General features: G+C 44.1%; 1 protein-coding gene across 2 annotated transcripts; it reads left to right on the top strand.

The window, feature by feature from the left end:
• Positions 1–566: 566 nt before the first annotated feature.
• ZNF12 (zinc finger protein 12) lies at positions 567–19,338 on the top strand. 2 transcript variants are annotated; one of them, XM_003832940.5, is made up of 5 exons: positions 567–1,101; positions 2,301–2,365; positions 10,045–10,171; positions 10,422–10,517; positions 15,192–19,338. In XM_003832940.5, exons 2-5 carry the CDS (start codon positions 2,351–2,353, stop codon positions 17,045–17,047), a joined length of 2,094 nt encoding a protein of 697 aa, XP_003832988.1. In that variant the 5' UTR covers positions 567–1,101; positions 2,301–2,350; the 3' UTR covers positions 17,048–19,338. The 2 variants fall into 2 exon arrangements, with proteins under 2 accessions (XP_003832988.1, XP_034819526.1); XM_034963635.3 differs by lacking the exon at positions 2,301–2,365.
• Positions 19,339–20,405: the final 1,067 nt, after the last annotated feature.

Genomic DNA, 20,405 nt, shown 5'->3' on the forward strand with positions numbered 1-20,405 from the left:
TATCACTAATTCAAAGTGATTTGGAAAAGCTGGAATTCTTTTTCTCCTTGTTGGGGCGAGGATGGTATCCTGTCCCAGGCTAATCCTCTATTATTTCATCCATGGGCTCTATTTACTGAAGTTTTCGTTAAATGTGTCATTGTGATCATAAGCTAGCATGATGCACCCTCTTGTTCCATTTGTCACGGTTGCACATGGACATTGATTTTAAGCCTTGAGCTCTCGGGTAAGGCAGGACTGGCCCGGTCATGGTGTACGAGATGCTACATGAAGCAGAGACTTTCTAGACGTTCCCTTAAAGATAGTCAAGCCATCCCCATGAAGACGTTCCCTTAAACTAAGGAGAAATTTGAGTCTGGGGTTCGGGGTTGCCAATTCTCTTAGCATAGAGCCTCTTAACCGCTAGACCAGATAGAGACATTTCAGACGGCTCCTAAATTTGGGGAGCGCGTAGGCTCATGGGAAATAGAGTCACGGTATTTGTCCTGGGACCGGCGGTGGGTCCCGGGAGGCGGACTTCCGGTGCATTCCTGCGCATGTGCACCCCTCTCTGTGTGCGTGTTCGCGCATGCGCGCCGCGGCCGCAGTGCCCTCGCTTCCTGTGCGTCCCCAGGTCACCGCTCGCCCTAGTTCCCAGGCTTTGGCCTCCGGTGGGCGAGAATCGCGGAGCCTGCGGGGCTGGGTGCCGAAGAGCCGGGCCGGCACCCAAGCGGGCGCGGGGCTGTGCGGGCCAGGCGGAGGCTCAAGCGGGGATCCCCGAGCACGACCCCCGGAGCCGACGGCGCTGGGGCCCAAGGGGCCGGCCGGGCGGTGGCGACGGCGGAGGCGAAGGGGCGGCGGGACCCGGGCCCGGCCCGTGTGCGTCCTCGACGGCCCGGCCCCGGCTCCGCAGGACGGTGAGCCCCAGGGAGACGGATCTGGGCTCCGGGAGGGACGCCCTGCCTGGATTTGTCCCGTAGGCCCGGCCCGGGCCCCTCTGGAGCAGAACGGCCTTGGTGAGGTGGACAGGAAGGGACCTCGCGAGCAGACGCGCGCCCGCGACAGCAACCCCGCCCCGGCCTGTCGGGAGCGGTGGGGCAGAGGCTGCGGAGCCCCAGGAGGGTAAGTCGTGGGTTTGCGGGCCCGGGGCGAGAAGGGCCTGGGCGAAGTCACCGCGTGTAGGGCACCTTAGAGTGAGGGACAGTGGAGGGTCTCGATCGCTTGCAGGAGTGACGTGTGTTTGGGTTTGAAGGCAGGGTCCGGCGAGGACGAGGCTTACGGGGGCGTGGGGGGTGTCACCAGCCTCAGCTGCGGACGTTGTCTCCACTCCCCCCTCACCCCAGCAGCCCTTCCTCCTCTCTGCTCCAGATTGCGACCGTATCTAAACGTCCGTCAGCACCTCTGTTCTCTCATTTAAGTGCTGATTCCCCCTTAGGTCTGCTCTTGTGGAATCATACCTTGTAGTGCAGGAACAGCCTGCAGGAACTATCTCTTGCTGCCTCATTTGCTAGGGGAAGGGCCTTAGCAGGTGGGTGACTTGTCCGAGGTTTTGTGGGTGGAGTTGCTCATAGTAGAACTCTGGAGTTTTATCTCCCAGGCCAGTGTTCTGTCCCCCGTATCCTAGTTAAGTGAGCGTAAGTTCTTCAATAAAAGATCCTTTTGAGTAGCACACTGAAGTTTCTGCAAATAAAGACTCAATCATGCCGACTGTATTCCTTTATTTAGGGCATCCTGTGGATTTTCTGATCTTTATTTAAAAGAGTAAGAAAATAGATGAGTATTACAGAATTCATTTTTTGTTGTTTGTTTTTTGTTTGTTTGTTTTTGAGACAAGTTTCGCTTTGTTGCCCAGGCTGGAGTGCAATGGTGCCATCCCAGCTCACTGCAACCTCCGCCTCCCGGGTTCAAGCGATTCTCCTGCCTCAGCCTCCCGAGTAGCTGGGATTACAGGTGCCCGCCACCACGCCCAGCTAATTTTTGTATTTTTACTAGAGATGGGGTTTCACCATGTTGGCCAGGCTGGTCCAGCAGAATTCCTTTTTACATCTTGCATTTAATGATGGCAGATTATTTCAGTAGGATCCAGTATTCATTCACCATGAGAATCTCATCCACTCAGTCACAAGGTAGCCATGTGTGAGTTTCAAATGTGCAGATCGGTCCCCCTCCTGATCATTTTCCAATCCCTTCTGAAGGCTTAAAGGGACAGTCTCCCACAGGATGTACTTCTTGGAACTTTCTGTGTAGGTTTTAGGCGGGAGATGACCGCCTTGGCAGGCCAGACCGCTCATAACGCCATGGCTCGGGTTTTCCTTCCCCAGATCTGCCTCCGCTTTCACAGTCCTCCAGATTTTTACAAGAGCAGCAGAAAATGAATAAATCCCTGGTGAGTGTTTCTGTTCATGTATTTATTCTCTACTCTGATTTACAATACACCTTAGGAGGAGATTAAGGGTTCAAAGTTTAAAATGGGAAAGTAGAAATAGATACAAGATTTGGTCAGACAGAACAGTAGCCATCAGCACCAAGCCTTTTTATCATATTCATATGCGCAGATAGCGTGATCCTTAAAGAGTTCTTGAAGCCAGAGTACAAGTGTCTCATGTTCTTGGCATTTATCACAAAAAATGATAAATACCATCCATTCCTTGACTTACATTGACCGTAAGCAGAATCACTTTTGTTTTTGCACGAATTTTAAAGATTCCTCTGAGATCATTATCAACAGCTTTCCTAAATAACAACCCTTGAACCATTGCAATTCTTGCCTTTCTTTTTTTTTTTTTTTTTTTTTTGAGACCAAGTATTGCGCTCTGTCACCAGGCTGGAGTGCAATGGCGCTATCTCAGCTCAGTGCAACCTCCACCTCCCAGGTTCAAGTGATTCTCCTGCCTCAGCCTCTGGAGTAGCTGGGATTACAGGCATCTGCCACCACACCCGGCCTTTTTTTTTTTTTTTTTTTTTTTAAGTAGAGACGGGGTTTCACCATGTTGGCCAGGCTGCTCTCGAACTCCTGAGCTCAGGTGATCCACCCGCCTCGGCCTCCCAAAGTGCTGAGCTTACAGGCATGAGCCACTGCGCCCAGCCCATAATATTTCTAGTAACTAAAACATTGTTGTCTCAAAGGTAGATTCTTTTTACTGCTCTATCCGTTGCAGAAATGGCCTTCTCACCCTTAAATTAGTCTCCCTAAATATTTTCTTTTCTTTTTTTTTTTTAAAGATGGAGTCTCACTCTGTTGCCCAGGCTGGAGTGCAGTGGCGCTATCCCTGATTCAAGCGATTCTCCTGCCTTAGCCCCCGAGTAGCTGCGATTACAGGCACCTGCCACCACACCCAGCTCATTTTTGTATTTTTTTTAGTAGAGACGGGGTTTCAGAAGCACTTGGGCCAAGCTGGTCTCGAACTCCTGACCTCAAGTGCCAAGTGATTTGCCCACCTTGACCTCCCAAATTGCTGGGATTATAGGTGTGAGCCACCATGCCAAGCCGTCTCCCTAAATACTTCTCTTAGTTTATCTGGGTTGCACAGCAGAAAGGACCATAATAAATCTCTGGCATAGATGCCCATTTTATCCCATAGCCTGTGGTCTTGGTCCTGTCCCTACCACTCCCCTGACCTTGTTCGAAAAGGTTGCCAATAATCCAGCACATGCTCTTAGTGGACATTTGCATCTTTGCTTTGGCCCACTCTGCAGTTTGCTCTGTCAGTTTCAGTGCCCTTTCTCTTCTTGCCTGCTTCCTGAAATTGATTTCTTTGGTCTTCATGTGTTGGTGTCCACTCTTGGCTCACGACTCCGTACCTATCTGATGTCACCCTCCTGTGCTTCTAACTACCAGCTCTGTGTTGGTTCTCCCACGTAGAACTGTCCAGCCACCTGCTTAGCATTTCTTTGGAGTGTGTCCAAAGGGCCCCTCAAGGTCATAGATGCAGCAGGTTCAGAATAATTATTTGGAGCCCCCCACCTATGCCTTCTCTTGTTCCTATTGATTCATTGTTCCATCGTCCAGCCTGTAGCCCTATCGAGAAAGATGGGATTCTTTCTAAACTTGTCCATTTTCTGACCTCACGATTGTTTTGAGTTTGTTCATGTCATATTCTAGATGGTTTTTATCCTGTCCCCTATCCCCTCCCTGCTGTTGTCAAAATAGCTTATTTTTTGGCCTCTCTACTGTTGTAGAGATTTTCTTTCTATGCTGCTACTTTCCTCCACAAGCCCAGGCATATTGCATTTCCCATGTCAAGTATTTCTCCTGAAGTGTTCATCATATCGTGCTTCCCCCATGGGAAAAGCACTTGTGTGGCTCCCAGAGTGGCTACTACGAAAATGAGGTTGCCTGAAGCTGGGATGGGGAAGACTGTGGGTAAAGCAGGCTTGAGAAAAGGCCAGAATTAGGTTTCAGATGTTTAAAATTTGGGCTGTGTTGGAATGCAGTGAGTGGCAGCATCAGGAAGGCAGGTAGGGGTGTGTGTGTGTGTGTGTGTGTGTGTGTGTGTGTGTGTGTAGTTTGGGAGCTGTGTTAGCTGTGTTAGTATGCGATGAGTGGCAGCATCAAGAAGGCAGGTGTGTGTGTGTGTGTGTGTGTGTGTTTTGGGAGATGAATCTGGTGTGTGTGTGTGTAGTTTGGGAGACGAATCTAGGGGGGGTGTGTGTGTGGAGTTTGGGAGACGAATCTGTGTGTGTGTGTGTGTGTGTGTGTGGAGTTTGGGAGATGAATCTGGAGTGTGTGTGTGTGTGTGTGTGTAGTTTGGGAGACAAATCTGGTGGGTGTGTGTGTGTGTGTGGAGTTTGGGAGACAAATCTGGTGCATGTGTGTGTGTGGAGTTTGGGAGACGAATCTGATGTGTGTGTGTGTGTGTTTGTGGAGTTTGGGAGATGACTCTGTGTGTGTGTGTGGAGTTTGGGAGACGAATCTGGTGTGTGTGTGTGTGGAGTTTGGGAGACGAATCTGATGTGTGTGTGTGTGTGTTTGTGGAGTTTGGGAGATGACTCTGTGTGTGTGTGTGGAGTTTGGGAGACGAATCTGGTGGGGGGGTGTGTGTGTGTGGAGTTTGGGAGACGAATCTGGTGTATGTGTGTGTGTGGAGTTTGGGAGACGAATCTGATGTGTGTGTGTGTGTGTTTGTGGAGTTTGGGAGATGAATCTGTGTGTGTGGAGTTTGGGAGACGAATCTGGTGGGGGGGTGTGTGTGTGGAGTTTGGGAGACGAATCTGGTGGGGGGGGGTGTGTGTGGAGTTTGGGAGACGAATCTGGTGTATGTGTGTGTGTGGAGTTTGGGAGACGAATCTGATGTGTGTGTGTGTGTGTTTGTGGAGTTTGGGAGATGAATCTGTGTGTATGTGTGTGTGTATGTGGAGTTTGGGAGATGAATCTGGTGCGTGTGGAGTTTGGGAGATGAATCTGGTGCGTGTGGAGTTTGGGAGATGAATCTGGTGTGTGTGCGTGTGTGTAGTTTGGGAGACAAACGTGTGTGTGTGTGTGTGTGGAGTTTGGGAGATGAATCTGGTGTGTGTGTGTGTGTGGAGTTTGGGAGATGAATCTGGTGTGTGTGTGTGTGTGTGTGGAGTTTGGGAGACGAATCTGGTGCTCTCCCATGTGCAGTCTGGTAGAGAAGGAGGAACTGGGAAGGTGCTACTGGTCAGGCTAGAGGGAGAACCAGGAGCGTGCAGTTTCTGAAGCCAAGGGAATGAGAAGCTTCAGGGACAGGTGATCAACTGTGTCAAATGCTGTTAAGAGTCCAGCCCAAGGAAGACTGAGAAATAGTGCTGGGATTTAGCTCAGGGGAGGTCGTGTGACTCTCTGAGGCCCTGTGGCTGGATCTGTAAGGGAAATCCTGATTGGAGAGGTTTAGGAGAGAGTGGTAGAAGAATTGAATTTGGTCTATTCAGATTTTTTTTTTTTTTTTTGAGAAATTTTGCCCTAAAGGAAAAAGAGAAATTGGATAGTAGCAGGAATAGGAGTTGAGGTTAAGAAAGGATTTTTCATTTTGTTTTGTTTTCATGGGAGAGATAATAGTGGGGGTGATTCTGTCGAGAATGAGAAATAGTTGTTGCCCATGGGGTGAAAATGGCTGTGGGGCCTCGAGTCAGCCAGAGGGGACAGAGATGCAGACAGCTGGAGGTGTCCCATGAGGTGGTTAGAGAAGAGGGTAGACATAGCATTCCTGTTTGCTTCTTTTCTCAGGGAAATAGCTCGTCAGCCAAGAGTGAGGGGTGAGGGCCGGGTTTTGGGAGAGAGCAGCTGCATCCTAACCACCCCCACACATGCTCAGCCAGCCGTGAGGACCATCCTTTCCTTCTGTCTGAAATCCCAGCTCATTTCTTACAATGTAAATGTAACATACTACTCTTTTGGGAGCTTGTGTCATGATACTGGTGTTTCTCAGCTGAAAGCGATTAGAGCAGCAGCCAGTCTACCACACAGACACCTGCTGTTCTGGGGCTTCAGGAGTCCCAGAGGAAGCTCCCTCCTTGCTTGGCTCTGTGTCCTTCTGCTCAGCTAGCATTTTGTCTTTTTTTCTTAGACACTAACATCATTTGTCTTGGGGTTTGGGATATGATTTTAAGAGGCACTTCTTTCTCTCAAGGTGCTTATGTTCTCCTTGGAGGAGGTAATTCATGGATGTAATTATTGGAGATCATGGGAGTCGTTCTGGTCAATGCCTGGGAAACTCTGAAGTGATGATGAAGCAGAAGTCTGATTTTAAATGCATCCTCAGCCGGGCATAGTGGCTCACACCAGTAATCCCAACACTTTGGAAGGCTGAGGCAGAAGCATCACTTGAGCCCAGGAATATGAGGCTGCAGTGAGCTATGATTGCACCACTGCACCCCAGCCTGGGCAACAGATCAAGATCCTGTCTCGAATGAATGAATGAATGAACGAACGAACAAACGAACAAATGAATGCACCATCAAAGTATTGTGATTCCGTCATTCAAGGAAGGGAAAGGTGGCATTTGCCAGCCCTGGAATAATTCGGGTTAGTGGCAGAGGCTTGTAAAGGCACTCAGGAGACCAGCATTAGGGGCCTGAGTAAGTCTCCTGGAGGGCTGGTGAAATTTTTGCTTCCTTAGAATTTGGACTTCCTGTTAAGAGACTGAGGGATGGGAATGCAGATAAATACCCAGATGGACCCAGGAGCCCCCAATGCTGGACTGAGTTTTGGTTTTGTCCTACAGAGAACTTCAAGCCTTCTAATTGGGAAAGTGTGTCATCTGTTGAAAAGCTGAAATTAATAGAGACTGACAATGTGCAAAACAAATGCAGTGGGGGTTTGAGGGGATTGAGTCAGTGACACTCAAGGGTGTCTAGCTGAGATGCTAGACAGAGGACTCTCCTAGCTTATGGGATTCTAAAAAGAATGAAATATTCTTTCTCAGGAAGATCACTTAGAATCTCTTAATGGAAAGACTCAAAAACAAATATATACGATCTATAGGACAGAAGTGTGACTGAAATGGTTTGGTTATTTCTAAGTATGTTTCTGGTCAAGATCGTGTCCCTGGCACATATGTGTGTGTGTGTGTGTGTGTGTGTGTGTGTGTGTGTGTGTGTGTGTATATATATATTTTTTTTTTTTTTTTTCTGAGACGGAGTCTTGCTCTGTCGCCCAGGCTGGAGTGCAGTGGCTCGATCTCGGCTCACTGCAAACTCCACCTCCCAGGTTCACGCCATTCTCCTGCCTCAGCCTCCCGAGTAGCTGGGACTACAGGCGCCTGCCACCACGCCCGGCTAATTTTTTGTATTTTTAGTAGAGACGGGGTTTCACTGTGTTAGCCAGGATGGTCTATATTTCCTGACCTTGTGATCCGCCCACCTTGGCCTCCCAAAGTGCTGGTATTACAGGTGTGAGCCACCACGCCCGGCCGTCCCTGGCATATTTTTATTGTAAGAGGGATTCTGGTTTAAAATAGAGATTTAAAAAAAAATCGAAAATAAAACAGAGATTTTATGTGTTCACACTTATTGTAGTCATAGATATATGTGGTCTCTTTACTCATCTACTTTCATTTGTTTGCTTTCCTTTTGTAACTTTTCCTGAGCTGATGACTTTCTTCACATTTTTCCTCTTATGAGTCCTTCTTGAAAGTCCTTTGCCCGTTTTCACCCATTGCACAGTGACCATCCTGACAGATATCAGCTGGACATACTAAGCAGGGACCTACCACTTGAATAAAGGAAACCAGGCTGACTTTCCTAAGAAATAAACAAGTTGTTATTGCTCAGCAAGGCAGGGCAATGCCATACGTGAACTTCCAGACTCCCCCGATCCTCATGGTGGATGACGTCTGAACAAAGTGTGCACAGAGTTTCTGGAAGCTCAGCTATTGCTCCCCAGGAAGTTCTCATCACCTGCTGGGGCAGTCCTGCACCTGGATTCATCTGGCTGGGGTGGGACCCACTTCTTCCCCCACCGTGTGTCCCATCAGCAGCTGGACACTCTCAGCCCTGATTACCCTCATCCTTCCCAGGCCAGCCAGGCCTGTCTGTGGATACGCCTGTATCTAGAGCTGGGAGAGAGTGGCACGGCATCTCAGGGAGTCAGTAGAACCCAGCTTGCACTCATGGATCATTCCAGTCATTCCACATATGAAACCCAAGGTGTTCAGTCAACATCAGGAGTTTGTCATCATCTTACGTAGCTCTGAACATGACATGGCCTTTCCTTCCACACCTTCTACACCATTCCTGCTACCATATTTTCTTGAAATCATCTCAGCCTCTTTGTTCTTAACACACAGACACTGTTTTATGATTCTTTCTTGCCAATTACATAAATAACAACCACATAACCTTCAGTTGTTTAAACTTCTGTGTTTTATGGTTAATTTTCTGTCCTAATTTGGAAAGTGGTCAGAGCCACAGTAGAAAGTCAGCAATAACAGTAGATTTCATTGATAAGTATGTGTTTTATCCAACAAACTATGCTAAGTGCTTTTCGTGGATTAGTCCATTTAATACTGGTATTATGTATAGGTAGCATTATTCTCTTTATTTTAGAGGGGATGATATTAAAGGAAACAGTTATAATGGCTAGTGTGAGTACTTGTGAATGGGACACTTTATTCAAAAGATACACATTTATAGATGTGGTTTTGACAGTTTCCAGGTCAGCTGTCTGTTCCTCCTCAGGAATGTTCCTTTCTCCTAGAACGTGTACCATGGGAAGAAAGGAAATTTGGGGTTCCCAGCTGGGAATTAGGAAAACCTGAACCAAGCTATTACTGATCATTCATGTGACAGGCTGCATTCTGAACTGCTATAGGCTTGGTCACTTGGCAGTAAAAATAAAAACTAGAATGTGTGTTGCCCAGCCTGTTTGTTATTTTGGTAATTGTGTCAAATATTGTGCGTTGGTTCCAGTAGTAGCTATGGTAGGAGCAGGTTTGAACAGGAACAGCAATTGAATTTCAGGGATGTTGAGTTTGCCATCTGGGACATATGTGTCTGGAATTTAGCAGAGAGGCCTGGGCTGATGATGTAAATTTGGAAAATGTTGGTGTATAGATGGTAATTAAATTAGCCGGGAAGAGGGCTCACCATCAAAGCAGCAAGTACAGACAGCAAAGAGAAAAAGACTCAAGACAGCCGTAGGGCCCACAACATTCAGGATGACTTGGAGTAGAGGAGGAGCCAGCAAAGGGACTGAGAAGGAGTGACCAGGGAGGTAAGAAGAGAACCAACATTATTAATGTTCTAGAAGCAAATTGAAGAATGTGCAAAGGAGCAGAGTGCATCCTGCGGTTCTGTGAGTGTCCCCAGGCCTGTGCTCCTCAGGGGTGAGATTCGTCCCTGCTGGTGTTAGAGTTCCCAACAGCCAGGATTGTTTCTGGCTCACCGTGCAATCCCAGTGTTGTTTTTTTGTTTTTTGTTTTTTGTTTGATGTATACTGAATGAACCCCAGAACAGTGTATTTCTGATATGTTTGTTTCCCTTTCACAGTCTGTAACATAAAATAAAGGTATACAGTGTTCATGGTTAATTTTGCCAGTGAGCATGCTAAGATCTTGTACCTATGTGCCTATTTCACGTCACCCAATTCCAATCACGGTGCCATTTCAGGGGCCAGTGTCATTCAAGGACGTGGCTGTGGACTTCACCCAGGAGGAGTGGCAGCAGCTGGATCCTGAGCAGAAGATAACTTACAGGGATGTGATGCTGGAGAACTACAGCAATCTAGTTTCTGTGGGTGAGGATAGCTTGCTTTCTCAGTTGCTAAAATACATGGGATTTCTCACAGATTTTATGACTTTAACTTAAAATTTGATGGGACGAATGTGAGTAATCTGTTTTTGGGCACCAGGCAGGGCATTTTGGTCTTGATCTCCCCCGTGAAAAGTTCTGATTTTGATAAGGCACAAATGGAATTTTCCCCGTATGACAGAGACCCTGAAGCCAACCGGCCTGGGCTCAAGTTCTCTTTCATTTCTCATTAACAGGGTATCACATTATCAAACCGGATGTTATCAGCAAGTTGGAGCAAGGAGAAGAGCCATGGATAGTAGAAGGAGAATTCCTACTTCAGAGCTATCCAGGTGTGTTAGTGGAGGCAGTGAGGAGATCGGTAACTTGGGAGTGTTTTTCCCAGGGATTTTTTAATGGTCCCGAACCTTTAGAAGTGACTAGAAATAGTTGCTTATATGCTCTATGAACCTGAATCTCACTCCCAAAGCCTTCTTCCTTCCCCGTAAGAACTTACGTTTATGGAGCTTTTCTGTGCTTGCCACTCCCAAGAATCGAATTCCAGTCACTTCTGTTGTTCTCTTAAACTTTGGGTCTTTGCTTGCTCTTCTAGCATTTTCAGAAACCATTATCATGGATTTTTTAGGTGTTATAAGTCTGACATTTAAAAATAACTTATGTGATTCTTGTGTTCTTCGTGTAACTTCTGGTTTTTTTTTTTTTAATCTTTACCGTGCAGTGCCTGAGACTTGTTTCTGGACCCTGTTCTACTTTGTACTTTTCTTTCTTTGAGGTTAGACTCCAAAGTTCCCATCCTGTGCCTAAGCCAGTGGATCCTGCCACTTGTCATGTGCACCTGTGCTTCATTGGACAGTGCTGCTCATTCCTGAGACCCAGCCCTCCTGAAATTTGGTGACTGCAGTACCTGGGTCTCCCTCTTTAACCAAATGCTCGTTTTCATCTTGTTTCTTATTTTCTGTTCTGTTCCCAATGCCTTGAATGATACCCTGTCATGGCAGGTGCTTAGTAAGTATTATATACGTAAATGAAGTCTGGTTTATGCTTCCACCACCTCCAGAAATGTCTTTAAAGGGTCTGTTTCTACCTACTGTGATTTCCTCGCATTATGAGTTTCTCAAAGGGCGCCTCCAGTGCCAAGTCTTTAGGCTTTGTTTTTTATTTTATGTTGCTCGCACCCAGGATGACATCTCTACCACCATTGAGCCTGGGCTCTAGTCTGGTACTTTCTGTGATAGCAGTTACAGAGCTGCTCTTGTTCTCATCAGGCCTGGAAATTGATCATGACCTATTCCAAATTATAATTACTAATCACCTTTCCACCTCCCTTTATTTACTAAACTATACTAATCTCTTCTTCTTCTATAGTGGTCCCTGTGAAACCACTGAAATTCTCATCAGATATTACTGATCTCTCTGGATTACTGGATTTCATCCAATGTGAAATGTCTTCATTGTCCTCCGTATATCCTCAGTTTCCTTTGACTTAATGTAAACAAAGACTAGATGCTGTCATGCCTGGATTGCTATGAGTCCTAGCTGGATTTGCAGTATGTCTTCATCTAAAGTTTCCAGTTGATATCATCGCTAGCCTCACAAGATAAGCCTATAGTTGGTTACATTTTACTTCCTAAAGGGAATTTTAATTCCTTGTCCCTTAAGGATCTCAACAATATTAGGCCTGTATTACCTGGAAAAAGTAATTTTCTGTTGTTTCCCCAAAACTCTCACTAAACTCCATTTGGTCCACACTCCTAATGTCTTCTCTTCATGATACTATTGTCCCTACAGCTTTACATTTCATTAGGGTGTGCTTTCCTTCCCCACATAACACATTCTTTAAGTCTGACCTCAAATCTTCAACCCCTCCCTGACTTTTGTCATGACTTCTGTATCTCCCTTCCCTCGACTTCAGTTTCACCTAGGGGTGATAGGAAAAAGAAGTGAGTTTGATTAAGTAATCTGTTATTCGATAGTGTCTATATTTTGCTTGAGCTGTTTTGCTCTTGGATCATAGTCCTGTAAGGAAAGGGGCATGTTATCCCTTGATGTAGTGTGTAACAGAGAGAGATATTTCTTTCTTTCTTTGATTATCTGAGAAGCTAGGCAGGTGAAAGAACTTTCTTGTCCATCCATTCAGAAATAATTTACAGGCAGTTACTTCTAAATATGCATGCCTGGGCCAAATGTGGTGGCTCACACCTGTAATCCCAACCCTGGGAAGCTGAGGCAGGAGGATGGCTTGCAACCAGCCTGGGTAACATAGTGAAACCCTGTCTCTACAAAAAAAAGAAAAAAGAAATAATGCATGCCTGGGTCACATCCCCATATATTTTGCAAGTAGTGGAAAAATACCTATATGATTCAGATTAAGAACAGCTTCTCTGATTTTTATTCAGAGGTTCAAAGGAAATAGGAAATAGGACCATCCTTCCAAGGAGAAAGGTTGTGGTTAGGAAAAGAGAACAAGGGCTGGGCGTGGTGGCTTACGCCTGTAATCCCAGCACTTTGGGAGGCCGAGGCGGGCAGATCATGAGGTCAGGAGTTTGAGACCAGCCTGGCCAATATGGTGACACTCTGTCTCTACTAAAAAATTAGCCAGGCCTGGTGGCGCATGCCTGTAGTCCCAGCTACTCAGGAGGCTGAGGCAGAAGAATCCCTTGAACCTGGGAGGCGGAGCTTGCAGTGAGCTGAGATCGCACCACTGCACTCCAGCCTGGGTGACAGAGCAAGACTCCGTCTCAAAAAAAAAGAGAACAGCGCTGCATGAAGTAATTAAAACTCAGCATTTTACATGGAGTGCTGATGTTCCAATGCAAGGCTGAGTCACTTTGTACTAAAATGATTCTATAGACAGTATTCTCAACTTCAAGGGGAAATGGAATTGAGGTGAGAAAGGATTTGAGAAGTATCTTTTTCAAGCATGGAAATCCCCTACAAAGGTAGGTTTTGAGAAGATGAAGGCAGGAAGTCAAGCAAACTGAGTGAAACAATAAGGGTGGAGACTGTAGGTGAAATGTGCTGGGCATTGATCAGGCACACAGTGATCATAGCATAAGGCAAGGATAAGAGATAGATCATGACCTATCTCTCCCAGCTTGATGTGACATGAGAAGGTGTAAAGTGCAGACCCACTTCCTCCAAAACAACTCTCTACTTGGACTTATCTTAGGACCCTCCTTGTGCAACAAATAGCTTGCTTTTCCTGCAACAGAATATTTTTGTTAGATGACTGTCATCCTAGCTTGGAATCATATAATGATCCCAGGAGGTGAAAAGTATTGTCTCTCAGATTTTTTTCTCATTTGAGCTGTTGATATTTTGGCAGTGGGTTCAGGGAAAGCACAGGTTATAGGGGTTACGGTTGATATCATTTCACTTAATGTACATGATAGCAAGTACGGTAGTCAGGTTCATCCAGACACTTCTAAGGTAAGTAAAAATAAAATTATTATTTTAGGAGCATGGTAAGGGATCTGATTTTGTTTGTTTGTTTTGTTTGTTTTGTTTTTTTTTTGAGACAGATTCTCACTCTGTCACCCAGGCTGGGGTGCAGTGACACAATCTCGGCTCACTGCAACCTCCACCTCCCGGGTTCAAGCGATTCTCCTGCCTCAGCCTTCCAAGTAGTTGGGATTACAGGTGCCCACCACCACGCCCGGCTAATTTTTGTATTTTTAGTAGAGCAGGGTTTCACCATCATGGCCAGGCTGGTCTCGAACTCCTGACCTCAAGTGATCCGCCCGCCTCGGCCTCCCAAAGTGCTGGGATTACAGGCGTGAGCTACCACGCCCGGCCAGGGATCTGATTTGTAAGGTTTGTACACTAAATGCTACTCAGGAGTGGGAAAGCACTCACACTGAGAATTAAGTGATGGTAGTATGTCAGGGTGGGTCTGGCTTAAGCAAATTGTCAGGAGATTGAAAGATGGGAAGAATAATTGCTAAGCTTATCAAGCATGTGTTTTGTGCCAGATGCTGCTCTGAGCACTGCATTAACTGCTGCAATCCTACAACCACCTTATGAGGTAGGTGTCATTATCTCCATTTGGCAGATGAAGGATACTGACTACAGAGAATTGCTAAGTAGCTTGCCCTAGGTCACCTCACCAGAGTTCATGCTATTAAATATACTGTTCAAATAGGAACAAGTAGAATTTCATGGTCAGAATGAGTTTAGCATTAAATCATAGCATCATTAGAATACTAAAGTTTCCAGTTGATCTCATCGCTATCCTCACAAGATAAGCCTATAGCTCTGTGGACTATTTTATATTTCCTATAGGATATATATATATACATTCCTGGGATTCTTCATCCAAGTGAAACAGAATTACAGGGCGAATGCCCTGGTTATAGGGCTGTTCCTTTAAACATGAGGAGATTTAGTTCATTCTACTATGTGGAATGAGGAAAGAAGGCAAAATAGTTTGGAAGGATGTAGTCCTTTTTTTGCTAACCACAAAAATGTTAGTATACAGTGCTAATGCCTTAAATTGTAATCTCTCTCAACTTGGTATGAAGTGATGTGGTGTAAAGTACAGCTTTACCTCCCCCTAAATGAATCCCTAATTGAATACATCTTATGACCCTCCTTGTCCAACAGCACTCCTTATCGCTCTACCCTGTCAGCCATTCATCCAGCATTCTTCACCTACCAGTCATTGTTCTGTGTTATATTTTATCTTCTATTCCCAGTTTTGAACAAAATATAAAGTAGATCAAAAGTGCATGTGTTTTTGTCAGTTTACTTCCCCCTTTCTCCATTCCTAGAAGGGGATGTGTGTGTGTGTGTGTGTGTGTGTGTGTGTGTGTGTGTGTGTGTTTGTGTGTGTGTAATTTTAAGCAAAAGAATAAAGGAGAAGAGTACACTTGGAATTATTTTCATCTGTTCATGAAGCTAGCATCTACTCACAATGAGATGCTTGTGTACAAATCATGAATCTGATTCCATATCATATATATATATAGGAAGATGTACAAAAGTTGGTTAATTTTGTCTCTCTTTAGATGAAGTCTGGCAAACTGATGACCTAATAGAGAGAATCCAGGAAGAGGAAAATAAACCTTCAAGGCAAACTGTGTTCATTGAGACCCTGATTGAAGAGAGAGGTAATGTTCCTGGTAAAACTTTTGATGTAGAAACGAACCCTGTTCCTTCAAGAAAAATAGCCTATAAAAATAGCCTCTGTGACTCATGTGAAAAGTGTTTAACGTCTGTTTCAGAATATATTAGTAGTGATGGAAGCTATGCAAGAATGAAAGCTGATGAATGTAGTGGATGTGGGAAATCACTCCTCCATATTAAGCTTGAGAAAACTCATCCAGGAGATCAAGCTTATGAATTTAATCAAAATGGGGAACCTTATACTCTAAACGAAGAAAGTCTTTATCAGAAAATTCGTATTTTGGAGAAACCTTTTGAATATATTGAATGCCAGAAAGCCTTCCAAAAGGACACTGTTTTTGTTAATCACATGGAAGAAAAGCCCTATAAGTGGAATGGATCTGAAATAGCCTTTCTCCAGATGTCAGACCTCACTGTACATCAGACATCTCATATGGAAATGAAGCCCTATGAATGCAGTGAATGTGGGAAATCCTTCTGTAAAAAGTCAAAATTTATTATACATCAGAGGACTCACACAGGAGAGAAACCTTACGAATGTAATCAGTGTGGGAAATCCTTCTGCCAGAAGGGAACCCTTACTGTGCATCAGAGAACACACACAGGGGAGAAGCCCTATGAATGTAATGAATGTGGGAAGAACTTTTACCAGAAGTTACACCTCATTCAGCATCAGAGAACTCACTCAGGAGAGAAGCCCTATGAATGTAGTTATTGTGGAAAATCCTTTTGCCAGAAGACACACCTCACACAACATCAGAGAACACATTCAGGAGAGAGACCTTACGTTTGTCATGACTGTGGGAAAACCTTCTCGCAGAAGTCAGCACTTAATGACCATCAGAAAATTCACACAGGTGTGAAACTCTACAAGTGTAGTGAATGTGGGAAATGCTTCTGCCGCAAGTCTACTCTCACGACCCACCTGAGGACCCACACAGGAGAGAAACCATATGAATGTAATGAGTGTGGAAAATTCTTCTCTCGGTTGTCATATCTCACTGTACATTATAGAACTCATTCAGGAGAGAAACCCTATGAATGTAATGAATGTGGAAAAACCTTCTACCTGAATTCAGCCCTCATGAGACATCAGAGAGTGCACACAGGAGAGAAACCTTATGAATGTAATGAATGTGGAAAGTTATTCTCCCAGTTGTCATACCTCACTATCCATCATAGAACTCATTCAGGAGTAAAACCCTATGAATGTAGTGAATGTGGGAAAACCTTCTACCAGAACTCAGCCCTTTGTAGACATCGGAGAATACACAAAGGAGAGAAGCCCTATGAATGCTATATATGTGGAAAATTCTTCTCTCAGATGTCATACCTCACTATACATCATAGAATTCATTCAGGAGAGAAGCCCTATGAATGTAGTGAATGTGGGAAAACCTTCTGCCAGAATTCAGCCCTTAATCGACATCAGAGAACACACACAGGAGAGAAAGCCTACGAATGTTACGAATGTGGGAAGTGCTTCTCTCAGATGTCCTATCTCACTATACATCATCGAATTCATTCAGGAGAGAAACCCTTTGAATGTAATGAGTGTGGAAAAGCCTTCTCTCGGATGTCATACCTCACTGTACATTATAGAACTCATTCAGGAGAGAAACCCTATGAGTGTACTGAATGTGGAAAAAAATTCTACCACAAATCAGCATTCAATAGCCATCAGAGAATTCATAGGAGAGGCAATATGAATGTAATAGATGTGGGGAGGCTTCTCTGAAGTCAGACCTCATTTTATATCAGAGAACCCTTTCAATATAGTGAATCAGAAACTCCTGCCTGAAGTCAAACACCTTGTACATCAGAGAGTTCACACAGGTTAGTGTGGACATCCCCTTGTGTGTTGGACTCATAAGCTGAAGACTCACAGAATGGAAACCATGATTATAACAAGACCACATGGTATAACAATACTAGACTGTAGACAAGTAAAAATTTATAAATATTAAGAATGTATATACATGTCACCATGGATTGGAACTGTTTTGCCTATCAGGGAATTCATAGCCAAGGGGAAATCTATCAGTATAAGGAATGTGGAAGACATAATCCTTTGGAAACTGTTAATACTAAAAGATATGTTTCTGATACAATAGCAAACTTGAAAAAAAAAAAGAAATAGAAGATTCCTGCTGTGAATAAACATACTCCTTGTGTAAATAGAAACTGTAAAGTCATCAGGATAGCTAGTTAAGTCGGTAACCTTAAACTCATGTAAGCAGTTCCCAAAGAACATAGGACTTATGTTTGGGGAGAGGGTTGTTTTTATTACATTACATTACAGGAATTGTATGTTCACTTCGAATCATGTTTGAAAAAACGTATCCTTATTAATTTTGTAATTCATATAGTAAGAGTATTCTAAACAGCACTACATTAATATCATTTGATAGATATAAAGTATACTTTTTCTTGCACTCTTCTCTAGGATTTAATGCATTTGATCATTCTTAATGAACAATATCAGCTCTAAAGGACCAATGCTTTTATAATGTTTTCAACTGTATCTGAGTCAGCCAGAGAGATAAATATCCATGTATAAAATAGATAGAAAACTTTGCTTAGGTAATTTAAAATTAATAATGCCAGTTTTCCAGGAGTGAGAAAATCATTGCACTCTATACAGTTTTAAGATATACTTAAAATATTCCCATTTGTATCTATTATTTTTTTCTATGGTTTTTTATTTGGACACTTACATAACCGTGCAGAGCACAATGCTGTGTAACATAGGAATTCACTGTGTTTTCATTTGATATCGTACTGGTTTTAAACCTTGTGCTCTACTCTTTCCTGTTACTGAATGAATTAAGAACACATTCTAATAAGGGTTTGTGGCAGACATTGCCGAGTGACTTTCTTAGTCACTCCCTTACTCTGCTGGCTGAGTTTGGTTATCCATTTATCCTCAAAAGGAAGTGAGATAAATCCTGATTAGTTTTAACCAATGACACTCCCCTTCTCGTTGCCAGCAGTTGATTTACAGTGGTCACAGGGCCCAATTCTAGACATAAAACAAAGGATATACCTGACAGACTACTTCTGGAAAAGGTCTTCTCAAAGGCCCAAGGATTCAAGCAAAGGGAAGTAGAATCTTGTGGTGAACAGTACCTTGTCTGGATGTGGTGCCTGGTAACCATCTTTCAACAATGGATTATAGTTTAATCATGGCCTGAGCAGAAAAACTGAAAGACCCTGAGACCTGGATGATGTCTTTGAGCCACTAAACCAACCAGCCTTGTAGCCACTCCTCATTTGGACTGTTTCTTTTGTGAGAGACTAAACTTATTTTTAAGCCAGTTGATTTAGGATGCTCTGTTACTAATAACTGAAGACATTCTAATTGGTACAGACTTAAACCTTTATAGGAGTTATGCAGTTCAGAAGTGGACTTTAGGTAAGTCATTTATTTTAAGCTGTTGATATAGAGATTTATTTTCTGTAAATTTTGACGTAAATAGTTTGAGCATTAGAAATCAACTTGAAACAATAAAATGTATGCTTCCTTGAACTGTCATATCGTTGACCTGCAAAATTCACCTTTGGAACGTGACACAATGTTAGGCATACCTCCTTTTTTCTAATACATGGAATAAATTTTGTTGGAGGTAATTTATGTGATTCATATACCACTGCTACAGTGTTAGCTGACAACATATAGTATGAGGTAAGGATCTAATTCTGTTTCCTCTCACATGATTACTTGATAGCTAAGCATCTGATTGGTTTACTGCTTTACCACTGAGCTGAAATGCCGTGTTTTCCATTTATTAAAATCACACATGGCTCCTGTTTTTGTCACTCAGCACTTTTTCTCCATATTCTTCAAGATGATTGTGAGTATGGTACGTAACAGGAATTACATCTGGTAAGTTGTATAGTTTTGTGTAGGAACTCTATATTCATAGCATATTTGTGGAAATGATACCTATGGAGGTTTCTCACACTGGTGTGTCATTATACATTAATTGTACAATATGCATTTTCAGTAAAATATTTGAAAACTGTAAATGGCTTGGCATTTTCTTCTCATCCTATGGATTGCCTGCACATCAAAGGGTCTGGTACGTATATAAGTGGTCCTGAACTGGCTTTTCAGTAATGTAGTCAGTGTTCATAGTAACATGTTTATAGTTTAAAAGATGCCAATGTTTTCATAAATTCAGAGGCATTTTTGGCCCATCTTAAAATGAAGCCCACCAGGAAATACATTCTTAAAATTATATTGCTTTTTTCTTCCTATCACAGAGATAACTACATCAAAAATAAATTGCTTTTCCCTTCATTGAATATAAAGTCTATGATTCCTGCCAAATTGATGCACTAGCATGGGCTGCTGGCTTGTTACAGTGCAAGCCCGGAGGTGCCACGGAAATAAGAGCAGTGTTTGGGTCCAGAGAACTAAGGATGTGAATGGGGCTCTTTTGCGGGAAAGGTAATGGCAGACAGAACAAATCTTAAAGAGTAGTTCAATTGTAATCTTTTTCCCTATACATTTACGGTCCTCTGTAGTATGCCCAGGAGATGATAGCCCACCATGGTGCCTTCATAAGATAGGAGAGCAGCTCGGTCCTATGGGAGCACTTAGGTTCCATTAGAGCATCCTCTCCTCACTTCAAAAGCCAGTCATTGCTACGACTGGAGACATTCATTTTTTTGTTTGTTCGTTTTGTTTTTTGTTTGTTTTTGAGACGGACAGAGCCTTGCTCAGTCACCAGACTGGAGTGCAGTGGCACGATCTCAGCTCACTGCAAACTCTGCCTCCCGGGTTCAAGCGATTCTCCTGCCTCACCCTCCCAAGTAGCTGGGACTACAGGTGCCAGCCACCACTCCCAGCTAATTTTTGTATTTTTAGTAGAGATGGGGTTTCACCATGTTGGCCCGGATGGCCTGACCTTGTGATCTGCCCGCCTCGGCCTCCCAAAGTGCTGGGATCACAGGCATGAGCGACCACACCCAGTCGACTGGAGACATCTTAAGGAGGCAGTATTTAGGGTGATCATGTCAAGTGGTATCCTGAGGGTCAGTCAAGCGGGGCAAGGGGGGGTCTCATTCCAAGCAGTGGTGATAGGGGATTT

Source organism: Pan paniscus, chromosome 6 (genome assembly GCF_029289425.2).
Source record: "Pan paniscus chromosome 6, NHGRI_mPanPan1-v2.0_pri, whole genome shotgun sequence".
Taxonomy (NCBI): Eukaryota; Metazoa; Chordata; class Mammalia; order Primates; family Hominidae; genus Pan; species Pan paniscus.

What these genes read in the sequence shown, in the direction of transcription:
- ZNF12 (XM_003832940.5), top strand. An exon ending in CAGCAATCTAGTTTCTGTGG is followed by an intron (nt 10,172 to 10,421) that starts GTGAGGATAGCT and finishes TCTCATTAACAG; the next exon opens with GGTATCACATTATCAAACCG. An exon ending in CCTACTTCAGAGCTATCCAG is followed by an intron (nt 10,518 to 15,191) that starts GTGTGTTAGTGG and finishes GTCTCTCTTTAG; the next exon opens with ATGAAGTCTGGCAAACTGAT.